Below are 17,411 nucleotides of genomic sequence, written 5' to 3'. Positions count from 1 at the left end.
CTGAGGGTCACTCTAGACTTTTGTCTCTTCTCATTCTTTGGTTTCCCTTCTAGGTGATGTCAGCCATGTCCATGACTTCACTGACTACTTTTTGCAGATGACTCACATATTTATATATATCCAGGCCAAGTATCTTTTCTGAACTCTGAACCAGTATTTCTATTGCTTGCTTGAAAACTCCATTTGGGTGGAATAAAGCATCTTTAATTCAAGGTGTCCAAAAGCAACTTATCTCCATCCCTTCCCCTGCCCCTAACCTTGTCCTCTTCCAGTGACCTCTATCTCAGTTAATGACAACATCATCCAACCTGTAATATAGGCCAAAAATCTAGGAGCCACTTTCGATGCTTTCCTTTACTTCACCTTCCCATTTCAGTCTATTAGCAAGACTTCTTGATTTTTATCTTCTAAACATCCCTTGAATTCTTTTACTTTTCTTAGCCTCTACCATCACTACCACCCTAAAATGCTATCTTCCATATGAATTACTGCAATGACCTATATTAAAACTTAATTTTTCAGTTTTAGGCATTATCAATTGCCTGACTGCTGTAAAAGATGAAGATTTGCTTTCTACTACATTTTCCAAACTTCTTCATCTTCCTAATATATTTATTTTAAAATTTCAGTTAGAGTAGTAATCATTTTACATTATTATGACTACTTAAATGCTACTCACAATTGTGTCATGTACCATACCACAATTTTTATCTTTCTCTTATATGAATAACTGTCTTCTTAGTTATCCTCCGCTATCATTAATTAATTCCTAAATTCTTCCTCAGAGCTATTAATCGCCTGTCAATACAGTTAATACATTTACTATGTGCCATGTTCTCCTCCAAGTGCTTTTAATCCTCATAATAGCCCTTTGAAGTAGATTCTGTTATCCTCAATTAATAGATGAGGAAATTTAGGCATAGAGAGAGCCAATAAAAACTGGCATTAGGATCCACACAACCATGTTTTTTTTTTAGAAAAATATTTTAACTTTTTTATTGAGGTATAATTGACATATAACATGATATTAGTTTCAAATATGATCATTCCATATTTGTATATATTGCAAAATGATCAGATAACAGATTAGTTATCTGTCAACATACAGTTACAAAAATTTTTTTTCTTGTGAATGAGAACTTTTAATATCTACTCTCTTAGCAACTTTCAAATATGCAATACAGTATTATTAACTATAGTCACCATGCTGTACATTACATCCCCATGACTTATTTATTTTGTAATTGGAAGTTTGTACCTTTTGACTCCCTTCACCCATCCACCCCCCATCCTCAACTCCTGCCTCTGGCAACCACCAATCTGTTCTCTGTGTGAGCTTGGGTTTTTTTTGTTTTTAGATTCCACATATATATGTGAGATCATATGGTATTTGCTTATTTTATACAGTAATCTGAGTTATTTCACTTAGCATAATGCCCCTAAGGTCCATCCGTGTGGTTGCAAATCACAAGATTTCATCCTTTTTTATGGCTGAATAATATTCCATTATATATATATTCCATTTTATATATATATATATATATACACACACACACACACCACATTTTCTTTATTCATCTCTATATGGATACTTAGGTTTTTTTCTGTATCTTGGCTATTGTAAATAATGCTACAGTGAACATGGAGGTGCATATATCTTTCAAGTTAGTGGCTGTGTTTTCTTTGGATAAATAACCAGAAGTGGAATTTCTGGATCATATGGTTGTTCTATTTTTAATTTTTTGAGGAACTTCCATAATGTTTTCCATAGTGGTTTCACCAATTTACATTCCCACCAACAGAGCAGAGGGTTCGCTTTTCTCCACATCCTCACCAACACTTATTTCTTATTTTTTAGATAATAACCATTCTAATACATGTGAGGTGATATCTCATTGTGGTTTTGATTTGCATTTCCCTGACGATTAGTGATGTTGAGCATCTTTTCATGTACCTGTTGGCCATCTGTATGTCTTCCTTGGAAAAATATCTGTTCAGATCTTCTGCCCACTTTTCAATCAGATTGTTTGTTTTTTTGCTATTGAGTTGTTTATATATTTTGGATATTAACCCCTTATCAGATATATGATTTGCAAATATTTTCTCTCATTCAGTAGGTTGCCTTTTCGTTTTGTTGATGGTTTCCTTTGCTGAGCAGAAGCTTTTTAGTTTGATGTAGTTCCATTTGTTTATTTTTGCTTTTGTTGCTTCAGGCATTATGTTCTTACCACTGTTATGTGGTCTCTCTTCAAGGCAGTAAACCAAGAATGAAGAGAGTATACAATCTATTAAACTGGAAGGCAGAAAGGGAGTGATATTAAAGAGCCATCTCAAGTTGAGTGGATTGCATATCCTCTTTCTTGGTTTACTTCCTTATTTGGGTAGAGCTCATACTTTAGCAGCTTCCTGAGAAACGGTGCATAAGATGTAAATTTTTGAGACTTTGCATATCTGAAAATGTCTTCTTCCCTCACACTTACTTAGTTTACTTGGGTATGGAATTCTAGTTTGGGAGTAATTTCCCCTCAGAATTTTGAAGGCACTGCTCCTTTTCCTTTTGGTTTCTAACATTGCTGTTGAAAAATCTGCTGCCATTTTGATTCTTAATCTTTTGTGTGTAACTTGTTATTTACTCTATGGAAGTCTTTAGGATGTCCCTTTGCTCTCATTTTTCTTAATTTTACAGTTTTATATGGAGTGTTTGATTATCTTCTTTTGTATTGAGTCCCTATTGGACCTCAATTATTTCTTTGAAGATCTCCTCTCCTTTTTTGGTATTCTTTCTGGATACCCTATTTTTCAGATATTAGACCTTCTAGATTATTCTTCTAATTTTCATATTATCTTTTCCATTTTTCCTTTTATTTTGTTTTGCTCTACCTTCTGGAAGATTTTCTAAGCTTTCCCTGTCAAACCTTCCCTTGAACTTTTCATTTCCACTATTATTAATTCAATTTCTAAAATCTCTTTTTTGTTTTCTGACTATATCTTATTTATAACATTCTAGTATTCTTTCATGGGTGCAATATTTTATCTCTTTGAGGACATTACTGATGGTGTTTTAAAGTTTTCTTCTACCTGCATAATCTCTGTTTCTTCAAAGTTATGTTTTGTATCAGAGGATTTCCTCATAAATCTGGTGACCCTTTGCTATCCATGTATCTCTATATTATATATGTATATTATATATATGTAAGATATATAGATATATCTTCAATCTATATTAGAGTGAAGCACACTGAAAAGCTAACTGGAAACTCTGCAAGAATCAGTGGGGTTTCTTGCCTGGGCTACAATGTGTAAGGCGATTTGCCTGGGCTGTTTCATAGGGCATTCCCCCATGTCAGAATTTTTTCTTTTTTTCCCCTCTGTTGTACTGATCAAATTCTCCAGAAAGAATCTTCTCCCTGGAGGATTTAAGCCTGGGTGTCAGGTTTAGTGGGGAACGAGGGTGTGAGTTTCATCATTCACATAATGCCCTTCTACTACATATAGACCTCTGATCTCATCTGTACCCACTGTCCCCTAGTCATACTGTCTCCGGACAATAAACCTTCAATATTCTGCTTAGTGGGGGAGAGAGAGATTTCTTCATGCTGGAAGGAAAGGGTGTTAAATGCATGTCTTTAGTGCTTTATAAATTGATAGTCAACCAACTCTGTTTTCACCTCCTTCCCCAACAGAAGATATTGAGGCCTCCTAAGCCTCTGAGGACTTGTTTGCTGCACATCGGTTGCTTCCTGGCTTTTCCCGCTGTTAATTTAGGATTCAGCCCTCTCAGATTCACAAAAGAAATGATCGCCTATCCGTCTGCTTCCTGCTTGCAAAGTTTTATTGCTGTTGCCAACTGACCTATTATCTTCATTCTTGTCAGTCTTTGCTTCTTTTGAAAGTCCCTTTCTTGTTATTTTATTAGGATTTCTGGAAGAAGTGGACATAAATACCTGTGTTCAAACTGTCACCTTAAACTGGAAGTCAAAATAACCTGTTAACCTGTCTTCATACACATACTCTTGCCACCCTCTAATCCATTCTGCACACCTCAGCTGGAGTAACCTTTGAAATGCAAGTCTAATGTCACCTCTCTGCCTAAAATACTTCATTGGCTTTCCAGTGGAGAGCTCCAAGTCCTTCGCATGAACTGTAACCCCAGCAGGCTCTGCCTTCTTCCCGCAGCCTCTCACTGTCCTGTGCACTCCTGTGCGCTCTGCCCTCACTGGTCTTCTTTCAGTTCTCTGAATGTGCTAAGCCTGCGCACATCTCTGCGTGGACTGCTCCTCCTTTCTCCCCCTTCCCAGCAACTTCCCTTTACCTTGTTAACTCCTCCTTCCTTCCAGCTCATCCACCACTTCCTTAGGGAACTCCTCCTGCCTTCCGTGTCCAGGCCAGGCCCTCCTGTGAAATGTTCTCACAGCACCGTGTAGTTCCCTTTTATAGCTCTCATCTCTGTTGTAAATTTACATTTAGTTGAATACTTCTTTCAGTATTTTTTCTCTCGTTCCTAGACTGCAAGCTTTGTGAGATCAAGGATTATGTCCACTTTTGTTCACCATTGTCTCCTTAGCACCTGGAGTTGTGCATAATACATTGTAAGCATTTAATACACATTTGTTGCAATGGAAAAGAATAAATCAAAACTTGCTTCATTCTCTCATTCTCTAACTTATTGTCATCTTCCAAACTCTAAGAAGAGCTCAATTTCATCCTCCCCTCATTTCATCCCTGGGAAGGGGACAGAAGACAATGTGGGTTAAGCCTGGACCAGGAGGCCTCTGGCCATAGTCCTAAGGGGCAGAATTTTTGTGAGTCCACATGGGACGGTGTCAAGTAGACACCACGTCTGCAGTACCATGCACCAGTTACCAATCCCAGAGGAGGACTTCAAACACTTCTGCCTTTCGCATTTCGGTATCAGAGTCACCAAGAAAAGCACAATGCCGTCAAGCACTGGGTGGAACAATGCTTTACTTACATAGAGAAGAGACAGAGCAGGATCAGCCTCCATGGTGGGTGTCAGTCCCCCATGGTCAGTGGGTCTCTCCTGGCTGCTGACACAAGGCAATTGGCATATGCACCACACCCCTCTCAGGCTGCAGTGGAAAGAACCCTGTCCCCTCTCCTCAGAGGACAGATATAACAGTGTGGTTGCCCACGTGCCATGTGATGCACATGCTTTAAGCAGAGACGAGTCCTCACTGAGCCTGAAACAAGGGAAGATATTCTGACACATGGTGATAAGACAAGGCACAGTGGGTGTGGGCTCTTTAACTCTCAGTAAGGAAGTGTTCCAGACCCAAGGCCCATTCTTATGTGGCTGAGTTTGCTTGCATGAGACTGCCTTTTCCAACACAAGCTCTTCTGGATTTTCTTTTTTTTTGGTTTTCTCCTCATATTCTCTCTGTGGAATTTCTCTTAGATTCTTAGGTTTTCCCCTTGCTTCTTCCTGTTGTTTTATGTACCAGTGCTGGATGGAATGCAGGGTAAGGAAGCCTATGCAGAAGGAGACATCCTGTCTCCCATGTGGTCCTGCCTGTTCACTAGAAACGGGCTCTACACTGAGATTTGGGGGCCAAAGCTTCATCAGTAAAACACAGAGATTTTATCCAGGACCCTTTCTGCATGCCTACTTTGTTAACCTATCGCATCCATAGAACATTCAGGATCTCAGTCTCCTCCATCTTTCCACCGTGGAGACAAGACTCTCATTTACCTCAGGTAAGAAGTTATCCAAGTTGGAAAGCTGGAGGTCCTGTTCAATTCTTGTTTACCACACATCATTCAGTTGTTGATTCTATTAAGGCCTCCTGAATCTCACTTCTGTCACTCACAACTAAGCAACCTCCTTTACTTAATTAGTAGCGCCCAAATCCAGCCTTGGTGGTCTAGTGGTTAAGAATCAGTGCTCTCACAGCTGCAGCCTCGGGTTTGTTTTCTGATGGTATTTGAAATACCAGTGGCATAGCTTTCAGCATCACAGCAACACTCAGCTACCACAGTATGACACCCGACAGATGGGTGGTTTCTGAGGTCCACTGCAGGGGACAAGTTGGAAAGCAGTATGCAGGCCATCAGAGCAACATGTAAGAGTTCATGTTATATGCCTTTCTTGGTGCTTTACTATGTGCTCTTAATGTTCTTATATATTAGCTCATTTTATCTACATAACAACCCTACTATTGTCTTCATTTGATAGGTGAAGAAATTGAGGAACAGAGAGGTTCAGCAAGTAAAGTGATACAGCTAGCAAGTGGCAGTTAGGCTTGGAACTATGATATTCTTATTTCTGAGCTAGACTTTTTTTTTTTTTTTTTTTTTTCCCCCAAAGCCCCAGTAGATAGTTGTATGTCATAGTTGCACATCCTTCTAGTTGCTGTATGTGGGACGCGGCCTCAGCATGGCCGGAGAAGCAGTGTGTCAGTGCACGCCTGGGATCCGAACCCGGGCCGCCAGCAGCGGAGCGCGCACACTTAACCGCTAAGCCACGGGGCCGGCCCCTAAGCCAGCCTTCTTAATTTCTAAGTTTTACTGGGGTTTATTGTGTGTTAGGGACTGTACTAAGTGCTTTACAAGCATTATTTCATTCAATCCTCATAATGGCCCTGGATGGTGGGTCCTGTTATCTTCACTCTACAAATGGAGAAGTCTAAGGATAAAGAATTTGTCCACTGTCGTGAAGTGGCAGAGGTGGGATTCACATTTGGATCTGCCTGATCTGAGAGCCCATGGTCTGAATCCCTATGCTCTACATGTCCTCCTGTGTGTTACGACTGGCTGCATGTGTGCACTGTCTCTTCGGCTATAGTGTGAGCTTCTTGAGGAGAGAGGACGGTAAGTTCTTCACCTTTGTCTTTCAGAAGCCTTAGCAAGGTGCTTGACACACATTCCATGCTCAATAAATACCAGTTGAATTGAATGGAAGTCAAGGTGTGCAAGAGGGATGAGGGTCGTTGGAGTTGAGAGGATGGAGGAACTCTGAGACCAAGTGATGAAAGGCTGTTCTTGTGGATGTCGAAGACCTAGAAAGGGCAGCTGAAAACTGACACCAAAATTATTCAGGAGGGTAGGTAGTGCTGTAGTTGTGGTAACACGCTCGGGGAGGGGGCTCTTGCCCAGGCAGAGCCACAGAATGACCATGGCTTGGCGTGGTTACCATATCTCAATCTCACGGTATAGTCTTCTGTTTTGCTGTTCCAGAAAGTTAGTTTTCTCTTTGTCCCCTAAAATGGTTAGGTTTTTATGTTGACACACAAAAGGCCCAAGAAACTATTCAATAACCAGAATACCATGTAGTTAAACCCAATTAACTTGACCGGAATTTTCTTTGTTTGTAATGGTATGGTCATCTGAGAAAGGCAGAAGGCAGACTAGAAAAGACAGGCGTTCACTATAGTGTCCTGTTTGGAGAAAATCTGTGTGACTAGAAGGGGATGGTCATTCCAGAACAACATAGGAGGCTGGCAATATCTGTCTGAGTCTGTCCAAGGGAGGGAGTTTGATCTAAGCATGCTTGTTCAGATGAGCCTTACTGTAAGTGCTCATTAAGTGATGACAGCTGTGATTTTTGTTAAGATGGGTGACAATGCTTCCAGGTACCCTTAACTGAGAAACACTTTTTGAGATTAGGTAACTCTCCATGTTCTATTTCCATGACTAGTGAACAACCCTCTGATCATCTGACTTCATACAGAGAGCGTATACAGCCAGGAAAGTACTGATCAGCCTGAGTTGATCTCAGGTTCACTTTATTACTGTTTCTTCTTGTCAATTAATAATGACACTATTGACATTCTCAAGCATTGCTTCTGTGTGCTTGTTTAAAGAGACTCTGCATCAAGGGACAGAATCCTCCCCACATGTAATACCAAGTAGTGTCCTCTGGAAGCAAACTACCAGGGTTCAATTCCTGGCTTGTACTATCTATGTAACCTTGGGCAAGCTATGCAATCTTTTATGCTTCAGTTTCCCTTATTTGTAAAATAGGAAAAATAATAGTACCTACCTCTAAAAGTAGTTGGAGAATAAAATGAGATAATGCACGGGGCCTTGTACCTAATAAACCCTCAATAAATGTTAGCTTTTAAGTTCAGGTTCCTGAGCTTGCCAGGCCAGGACCAAACCCTGGACTGTGGGGGAATAATCAAGGTAAATGCTGCCTACTCAATGAGCCTAGCTCCCCAAGATGACATCCTCTGCTTGTCTATGGAACATCTTAACATTTGAAACAAGTCACTGATACTTATACAGTCTCAGATATTTACATATATTAACTCATTTAACCTTTCTGGCAACCCAAAGAGGTAGGTACTCTTATTATCCTCATTTTACAGATGAGGAAACTGAGGCATAGAGAGGCTAAGTAATTTGCCCAAGTGAGTATATGGTGGCTGTCACTCCTGGAACCATCTTTTATTCACTTGTTAAACTACCTCTTTTCTTCTCACAATCATACCATTAAATTAAAGACTAGGTATTTTGCAGTGAGAAAGGGATTGAAAACATTTTTTCTCTCATCTGTAATGGTATTTTAAAGATATAGTTTCTGCTTTCTCAGTGAGCTTTGCATCCACCAATAAATGCACCATGTAGTTATAAAACATGGTGGGCTGCTTTGTTACTTGCAAATAAAATCAAACAAGGTTGTTCACCAGTTATTACATAGCAGGCATCACAGAACGTGCTATAATTGTGCTTTTTACTTCCCAATTTTCAAGATTAGTCTATCTGTTCTCACGTTTCAAAAAACCAGAAGGTAGGAACAACAAATGTATAACGGCACTTCTTCATAAAGTTTTTAATGTCTATAAAAAATTGAATAAGTATGCCTTAAGCCCCCTGGGTGTTAGCATTGTACCTGGCGAACGTCTAAGGTAGTAAACTAACGTTTCTGTGGCCCTTTAGAGCTCAGAGAGCCTTTCAGAAGATGCTTACACCACACAGTAAATGCAACGATGAAAAGACAAAGAAATCGCCAGCTTCCCTCCGCTTTTGCATCTCCTTCCTTAACTCCTGGAAATTACGTACGTTTGCCCAGCGTACGCTGGCAGTTATTTACCGAAGCTTCTCATTACCGCAACGGGTTTACTCGTAACTGCGTCTCGGAATCTCTTCTTTCCCTCGTAGAGGCTCTCGGGTTGGCTGGAATCTGAGCATGCGCAGAAGCTCAGCAGACCCAGGGCGGGCTGGCGCTCTTGCAGGCGCCGCCTCCCTTCCCTTGACAACGGGAAGCGGGTGAGCGTCAGGGCGCGTGCGCAAACGTGGCCCGGGCGCCGGGGCGGTGGGTTACGCCTGGAGAGCGCATGGGCAGACAAACTGTACGTCCGTTTGTCCAGAGCGGAGGGGAGAGTGGGCGCCATCTTCTAGGCTCACGGAGGGCTTCACCTGTTCCGGAGAGGCTGCTGCGACAAGCAGTGTCCCCCGCCCCCGGCGTTGTGTGTCCGACTCGGCAGCAGTGGTGTGTGTTTATTGCCAAGTGCGAAGTAGTTACCCTTGGGGCGTCGGGGGTGAGGAGGGGCTGGCGACGGGGACGGAAGAACAGGGAAAGGCGGGGCCGGCTTCTGCCGTTAGGGCACTCTCTCTCCTTGCCAAACACCGACTCTCCCGTCACCTCCATGTAGTGGTGTGTGCGCGCTTCCCAGTCTTCTTGAGAGTGAAGATCTCGAAGGATTTCATAGGTATTTTTTTCTTTGCTATGTCATCGTAGTCAGTGGTGGCAGGAAGGCGCTGAAGGCCCGGCTGCTTAGGCTTGAGAGGGGCCCCGGTGTTTGAGTTAGATCTGGGGGCAGTTCTCCCTCTGGCGAGTTAGGGCGGCATGTGTGCCCTTGGGACGGCGTAACGGAAAGGCACGGAGGTTGGGCGGTCCAGGTTAATTTGAAGGCTGATTTTGGCTGAAGGTCTGGCGACAGCATCGGATCCCACGTAGCAACTTCGGCCTGGCGCGAAAGAAGGAAGCACTGACCCCCTGGGATATGGACAAAGGCTTTGGGCTATAGAAGCGATGTCTTCGGATGATCCCCGTTTGAGAATGATGGATGTTATGGGAAATCCTGTGCCGTGTGGATTCGTCTTCATTTACACTTCCTGTTGGGGACTATGGCTCTGTGTCGTCATGCTCTGGTTTTTATTTTAACCATCTACATTTTAAAAGGATAAAAGGCAGATCATCATAAAGAGTAATTATGGACTGGGATAGATCATTTTCTTGCAGGGGAAACTCAGGCGTTTACAATTTGAATGTGCTTCATCATAACTTTGGGGTTTAAGAAATAGTCACAGTTTTATCTCCCTTACCATGTCTAGAAAATGACTTAAAATCAAACGGATCTGAGATAATACGTATTCAGGTTTAGCCTCCCTACTGTTTCCCTCAGGCTTGTTTAGAAGATGCACATTTCGTATTGTTTAATGGTAATGGTGAACAAGTGGGATGAATCGTTAGTTAAAATCAGCAAAGTTATTTAAAATGAGCTTATTAATTTCAGTGACTTGCCTCTAAATGTGGTTTCTTTAAATGTGCTTTCAAAAACCCACTTCCTTCTTTTCATGGATTAGAAGTTTTAACAGATCACTGTCTTTAGATCAACACAGTCACAAAAATGCTTTTGTTGCATTCATAAGTAGAAAATTTTTAAGTGCAGAGTACTTTTGGTGTGTTTTGATTTTTGTGTAATGTTCTTAGAATTTCTGGGGAATTTACATAAGGAAATAACATGGAAACCACAGGAAAAGTGCTCATTTTGAGAGCTGTTCTCTTTAGGTGGTCTCCTAGCTGTGTTATTGTAGAGGGAAAAATGGTACATTAACCTACTATCTCAAGGGCAAAAAAGTTAAAGCATTAGTTACATTTAACTGGCAAATTAGAACAAATTTTTTAGATAGTCTGCTTGAATTAGAATTCATGAGATTTGCACTCATGGTATGACTTAGTTAAAATAGTGTTTTTAAGTTAGGGAGTATAAATTACTAGAAATTTTTTGAATTTGACTTATAATTATTCCTTGAAACGTCCCTAACTTTTTTTGTAGCTATATTTATGTTTTCAAAGTAAATTCCTTTAAAATTTTTTAAAAAATTTAGGAGGGACAAAATGATGTGTATCTTACACTGCTTTCTAAAATATTTTAAAAGTTAAAAAGGAGCTAAGTCAATTTGCATGGGAAGGAGTCTTGGAACTTAAGTGTAGACAACTAGTCCATAAGCCATTTATAGTTTTTGTTAAAATGTTGATGTGGATATTGGTTTGGGGAAGAAACTAGGCTTATACTTTTTTTTTTTTTTTGGTACCATACAGAGTTTTATTTTAATAAACTCTTTTAAGAGCAGTTTTTTATGTTCACAGCAATATTGAGCAGAAGGTACAGAGGTTTCCCATATGCCCCGTGCCCCTACACATGTACTGTGCAAATACATTTTAATAGTAAACCTCATTAATATTTTTAGTATCAATTTCGCATTGATAATTGAGATGTAGAATATGCCAAGTAATTTCTTGTAGTTTAGCTTGTAGTTTAAAACGTTTATGGCCCTCTTTCAAAGGAAAATAAACCTTGCATACCTCAAAGAAAATATCTTCAGACCCCACTTTTGTGGAAGAGTGGTACTTAAGTGTAAGTACTGAATTAAAGCAATATTTATTTGCACATTAAAAACATAAATTTATAATTATTAATTTAGCAGTTCTTTAAAACTTACTTGGTTAAGAGTGCAGTATGTATTGTTAGTTTGGGTATCTCTGAAAGTATTAGATGTAAATTTCCTTAAAGATATACTAAGTTGAGGTTTTTCAGTAGTTAATACTGATAATCCCCAAACATTTGCAATTAATGTATGTTTATTATATTTTTACTGTTCTACATTGTATTTGGGTTTCGTCAGTAGAGTGCAGGACAGTTTAAATGGAAAAAACTTATTAGCATAATAAGATTCTATATTTATCTGGACATTTTCTACTTGGCTTGAGATGAATTTTAATAGTAATTGTTTTAGGAGTTTAAGATAAGGAGTAGTAGTTGAGTTTAAGGTAAGGAGTAGTAGTAGTTGAGAGTTTTTATTTTAGGGATATTTTAGTATTTGCCTTAATTATATTGGAGTCAGGAAATTTGGGTCTATGGAAGCATGAGCTGTGTATATAGAACTTAAATTGTATCCAATGGCCACCATTGATTTAGATGTAAAAATTGGTTTTTGAATTCAGAACATTAGTGTTCTGTTCATTTATTGTACCATATTAATTTGAGTTGGTCTTACATTTTGAAAGGGAGGAGAATTGCAAGAGTTGGACATAGTAATGAGCTAGATGTTTGGTCTTTTCAGGAGTGCAAGTGATAGAAAGTTTTTTGGGAATTTTTGGTGTTTTTAAATTTTATTTTACTTGTAGAATAGTTATTTTTTTTAAATGGATATAAAATTTATATGCAGTGAAATGCACAGACCTTAAGGATAGAACTCATTTAACCTTGATAAATTTATACACCCGTGTAACCAATACTCCAATCAAAATATATAACATTTCTATCACCCCTTTCCTTGTGCCACTTCCAATCAAGGAGCAATTGTTTCATTTTCAGAAGGTTTTTTGTTCTTTAAATAATTTGCAGATGTCTACTTGGAATTTGTACCTCCTTTTTGCTGAGGGATGATTAATTTCCCTTTGGAACAAAGACAACCATTTTATGATGCCCGTAGTTGTGGTTTCTTATATTGCTTCACTTTTAATAGGTAATTCTGAAGTGAATATCCTAATCTGGCGTTGTTTAAGATGAATTGCAGGGTCCAAGGATTAATTATATTTCATTTTCTTTCCACAGTTAAGTTGCTTTTACAGAATTAACAGGTCTTCAAGAAATTTAAACAAAGGTAAGATATCCAGAGCTTAAGGCTTTTCACAGAGGCTTGACAAAAAAAAATGTAAAGTAGAGTAGTCTATCGAGGACACATGGCTTCTGTACTTTATGTCTGACCAGTGATGTACTAGGGTTAGGCAATTTATTATCATGAACAGAAATCGTATACTGACCATAGATGGCTTTTCTAAATATGTAAAATTCATCATGGTTGGTAAAATTCTTTAATCCGCAAAGCTCTCTCCTGTTTCAGTAGAAGATATGTTTCTAAGTGAGTCTGAAAATAGTTTGGTCTTGTTGTGAAACAGCAGTTGGCAGACTTACCAAGATTTGATATTTTTGATGCTCATACCGTATAGGATAGGTGATATGAAATGTTTCTTCAAAGTAGTTGGTTTATTTGTATGTTTAGATGAGAGAAAGTTTATTCCTTATTTTTTTTTAAGAATTAGATACAATCAATATTTTTGTGAACTTGTATCTTGTTTTCATTTTTAAATGCGGAAGAAGGTAGGAACCAAGTAATTATTAAGCTTAGTTTGGGATAAGGTACTTAAAAAATAAGACTTGCTATTATGTGTACCTTTTTGTCTGCAGGTCATTATTGCTGTGGTTTGAGCTCAGCATGGCTGTAGTCATCCGTTTACTGGGGCTTCCTTTTATTGCGGGGCCTGTGGATATTCGTCACTTTTTCACGGGATTGACTATTCCTGATGGAGGAGTGCATATAATTGGAGGGGAAATTGGGGAGGCTTTTATTATTTTTGCAACAGATGAAGATGCAAGACGTGCCGTAAGTCGTTCAGGAGGGTTTATCAAGGATTCATCTATAGAGCTTTTTCTTAGTAGTAAGGCAGAAATGCAGAAGACTATAGAAATGAAAAGAACTGATCGCATAGGAAGAGAGCGACCAGGATCTGGGGCATCAGGGGTTGGCAGCTTCTCTAATTTTGTTGAAGCTATTAAAGAAGAAGCAATTAATTCTGGATATGCCTCTCCAATTAATCAAGATGCTGGGTTTCATACTAATGGTACAGGACATGGTGATTTAAGGCCGAGAAAGACACGACCATTGAAGGCCGAGAATCCTTACTTGTTTCTACGAGGTTTGCCTTACTTAGTAAATGAAGATGACGTACGTGTCTTTTTCTCTGGTTTGTGTGTGGATGGAGTAATTTTCTTAAAACATCACGATGGCCGAAATAATGGTGATGCTGTAGTAAAATTTGCTTCATGTATTGATGCTTCAGGAGGTCTTAAATGTCATAGAAGTTTTATGGGTTCACGATTTATAGAAGTAATGCAAGGCTCAGAACAACAGTGGATTGAGTTTGGTGGTAATGCAGTTAAGGAGGGTGATATTCCTATGAGAACTGAAAAACATTCTCCACCAAGAGGAATTAATGATAGACATTTTCGAAAACGATCTCATTCAAAAACTCCCAGAAGAACACGTTCTCGTTCCCCTCTCGGATTTTATGTTCACTTAAAAAATCTGTCTCTCAGTATTAACAAAAGAGATTTAAGAAATTTCTTTAGAGATACTGATCTGACTAATGAACAGATTAGGTTTTTATATAAAGATGAAAGAAGAACAAGATATGCCTTTGTGATGTTCAAGACTCTGAAAGACTACAACACTGCTCTGGGTTTACATAAGACTGTTTTACAATATCGTCCAGTTCATATTGATCCAGTTTCTAAAAAACAAATGCTGAAGTTCATTGAATGTTATGAAAAGAAAAGACCAGTGTCAATAGAGAAAGAGAGGCTTGGACATGTTTCACAAAAATACTCTCAAGAAGGCTACTCTGGCCAGAAACTGTGCATATATATACGAAATTTTCCATTTGATGTTACAAAAGTTGAAGTGCAAAAGTTCTTTGCAGACTTTTCTCTTGCTGAGGATGACATTTACTTGCTTTATGATGACAAAGGAGTTGGTCTGGGAGAAGCATTGGTGAGATTCAAATCAGAAGAACAGGCCGTGAAAGCTGAACGTTTGAACCGACGAAGATTCCTAGGGACAGAGGTATTGTTAAGAATTATATCTGAGGCACAAATGCAGGAGTTTGGTGTAAGTTTTTCCTTGATGTCCAGTGAGAGAATGCAAGACCATTCACAGTCATGTGAGAGAGATGACCACTCCCACTCATTCGACTCAAATGATCCACCGGTATACTTAGTTGGCCCTTCTGAAAACTTTAGGCATCAGGAAGAGGACTTGAGGCAACTGGACAATTTCAAACATCCCCAGGGGGAGTTCGGACAGCCTGATAGGCGCCCTCCAGAAGACTTTAGGCATTCCCCAGAGGACTTCAGGTGCTCCCCGGAAGACTTCAGGCGCCCTCGGGAGGAGCACTTAAGGCGGCCTCTTGAGGAGGACTTCAGGGGCCCTTGGGTGGAGGACTTCAGATACCCTCGGGAGGAGGACTTCAGGTACCCTAGGGAGGAGGACTGGAGACGGCCACCTGAGGAAGATTTCAGGCGGCCTCCCAAGGAGGACTTCAGGCGACTCCCTGAGGAGGACTGGAGGCGGCCCCTGGAGGGAGAATTCAGGCGACCCCCTGAGGAGGATTGGAGGCGGCCTCCTGAGGAGGACTTCAGGAGGCTTCCCCCCGGGGAATGGAGGCGACTACCTGAGGAGGACTTCGGGTGGCCCCCTGAGGAGGATTTCAGGCGACTTCCAGAGGAAGACTTCAGGCGGCCCCCTGAGGAGGACTTCAGGCATTCTCCCGAGGAGGATTTCAGGCGTTCTCCTGAGGAGGATTTCAGGCGGCCACCCCAGGAACACTTCCGGCGGCCACCCCCAGAGCACTTCCGGCGGCCACCCCAGGAGCACTTCCGGCGGCCACCCCAGGAGCACTTCCGGCGGCCACCCCAGGAGCACTTCCGGCGGCCATCCCAGGAGCATTTCAGGCGGCCACCTCAGGAGCATTTCAGGCGGCCACCCCAGGAGCATTTCAGGCGTCCCCGAGAGGAAGATTTCAGGCACCCACCGGATGAAGATTTCAGGGGCCCTCCTGATGAAGACTTTAGACACCCTCCTGATGAGGACTTCAGGAGCCCCCAGGAGGAAGATTTTAGATGTCCTTCTGATGAGGACTTCAGGCGGCTCCCGGAGGAAGACCTCAGGGAAGGTCCAGAGGAGGACCCTAGACTTCCTGACAATTTTAGACCTCCTGGTGAGGAGTTTAGGAGCCCACCTGATGATTTTAGAAGTCATCGCCCTTTTGTGAATTTTGGTCGCCCAGAGGGTGGCAAGTTTGATTTTGGAAAGCGTAATATGGGAAGTTTTCCTGAGGGGAGATTTATGCCTGATCCAAAATTAAATTGTAGTTCAGGTAGAGTAACACCTATTAAGATAATGAATCTTCCATTTAAAGCTAATGTTAATGAAATTCTAGACTTTTTCCATGGTTATAGAATCATACCTGATTCAGTTTCAATACAATATAATGAGCAAGGATTACCTACAGGGGAAGCCATTGTTGCTATGATAAACTACAATGAAGCTATGGCTGCTATTAAAGACCTAAATGATAGGCCAGTTGGTCCGCGCAAAGTTAAGTTAATTTTGCTCTAAAGAGCATTTATAAATTCAGAGTTACCTCCCCACAGTATTGATGCAGTAAAATGCATTTTTTTATGGTGTTTATTTTTAATTATCTAGTGAAAAATATTTTAATTTTGACCTGTGAATAGAACAAATGTAAATAGTAGAATGTGAATCTGGTTTTCTTTTGTTTGCAAATTGCCGTTCATTTTTTCTAATTTAAAATTATATATGCCTTTTTTTTTTTGACAGTGGGGGAGAGAACTAATATTCCCTGAGTGCATTAATTTTTGTTGCTGTCATGGGTAAACCTCAAGACTTGTATAAAGTAGAGCTGTATTTGGGGAAGATAAATTTTATATTCACTTTTGTTTCCATTCTGTATTCTGCATCCTTTACTCAAACTTTATAAGGAAATGGTCAGTGACTGATTGTTCAGGTTTAGCATTTTCCTTGCTAACTGCCTGCAAAATTAATGCCCTCTTCCTCGTCTGAGATATTACTGTGTTAAGCCTCCCGTTAATTATAAATAGTTCAAAATGGACAGACTGTGAACTTGAAGTTTACTCATGTAAGAAGCTTAGGAGATTCTTAAGTTTCCATGTGCATAACTTTGGAAAGTTTTATAAAAATAAAAAAATTGCAACTGAACAGACCAACTAATTAACTTTATTTGTATTTGTATAAAAAGAAAAAAGAGCTTCTTTTGGGAAGTTTTTCAGTAGCTACATTAAACAATATTTATGATAGGAGGACCAAACATTCTATAATAATAATGTAGAGTGCTATGTGTAGTTCTACAGTTTCTTCAACATCTCATCAACCAAACTGATAACTCAAAATACATAAAAGACAAAAAATAAAGTAATTGTAGGTACGAGGGGACTTTCAGGCTTATGCTGGGAAGAATCTGATAAATGGATATAGTTTGTGTTTCTAGGAAAGATTTACTGATGTAACTTGTATTTTTTATTAGGTTCTCATTTTTTAATTTTAAAACTTTGTATCTAAAGACT

The 17,411-nt window shown here is 40.0% G+C and overlaps 1 protein-coding gene across 5 annotated transcripts; it reads left to right on the top strand.

Moving 5' to 3' along the window:
• Window positions 1-9,316: 9,316 nt before the first annotated feature.
• Window positions 9,317-17,046, top strand: RBM12B (RNA binding motif protein 12B). 5 transcript variants are annotated; one of them, XM_058564604.1, is made up of 3 exons: window positions 9,317-9,451; window positions 12,804-12,852; window positions 13,437-17,046. In XM_058564604.1, the coding sequence occupies exon 3, from the start codon at window positions 13,465-13,467 to the stop codon at window positions 16,423-16,425; it is 2,961 nt and encodes a 986-aa protein (XP_058420587.1). In that variant the 5' UTR covers window positions 9,317-9,451; window positions 12,804-12,852; window positions 13,437-13,464; the 3' UTR covers window positions 16,426-17,046. The 5 variants fall into 5 exon arrangements, with proteins under 5 accessions (XP_058420587.1, XP_058420583.1, XP_058420586.1 ...); XM_058564600.1 differs by having other exon boundaries at window positions 9,317-9,671; XM_058564603.1 differs by having other exon boundaries at window positions 9,317-10,169.
• Window positions 17,047-17,411: the final 365 nt, after the last annotated feature.

This window comes from Diceros bicornis, chromosome 21 (assembly GCF_020826845.1).
Source record: "Diceros bicornis minor isolate mBicDic1 chromosome 21, mDicBic1.mat.cur, whole genome shotgun sequence".
NCBI classification, from domain to species: domain Eukaryota; kingdom Metazoa; phylum Chordata; class Mammalia; order Perissodactyla; family Rhinocerotidae; genus Diceros; species Diceros bicornis.
The sequence above is the reverse complement of the archived record's forward strand: the minus strand, read 5'-3'. Positions and strand labels throughout refer to the sequence as shown.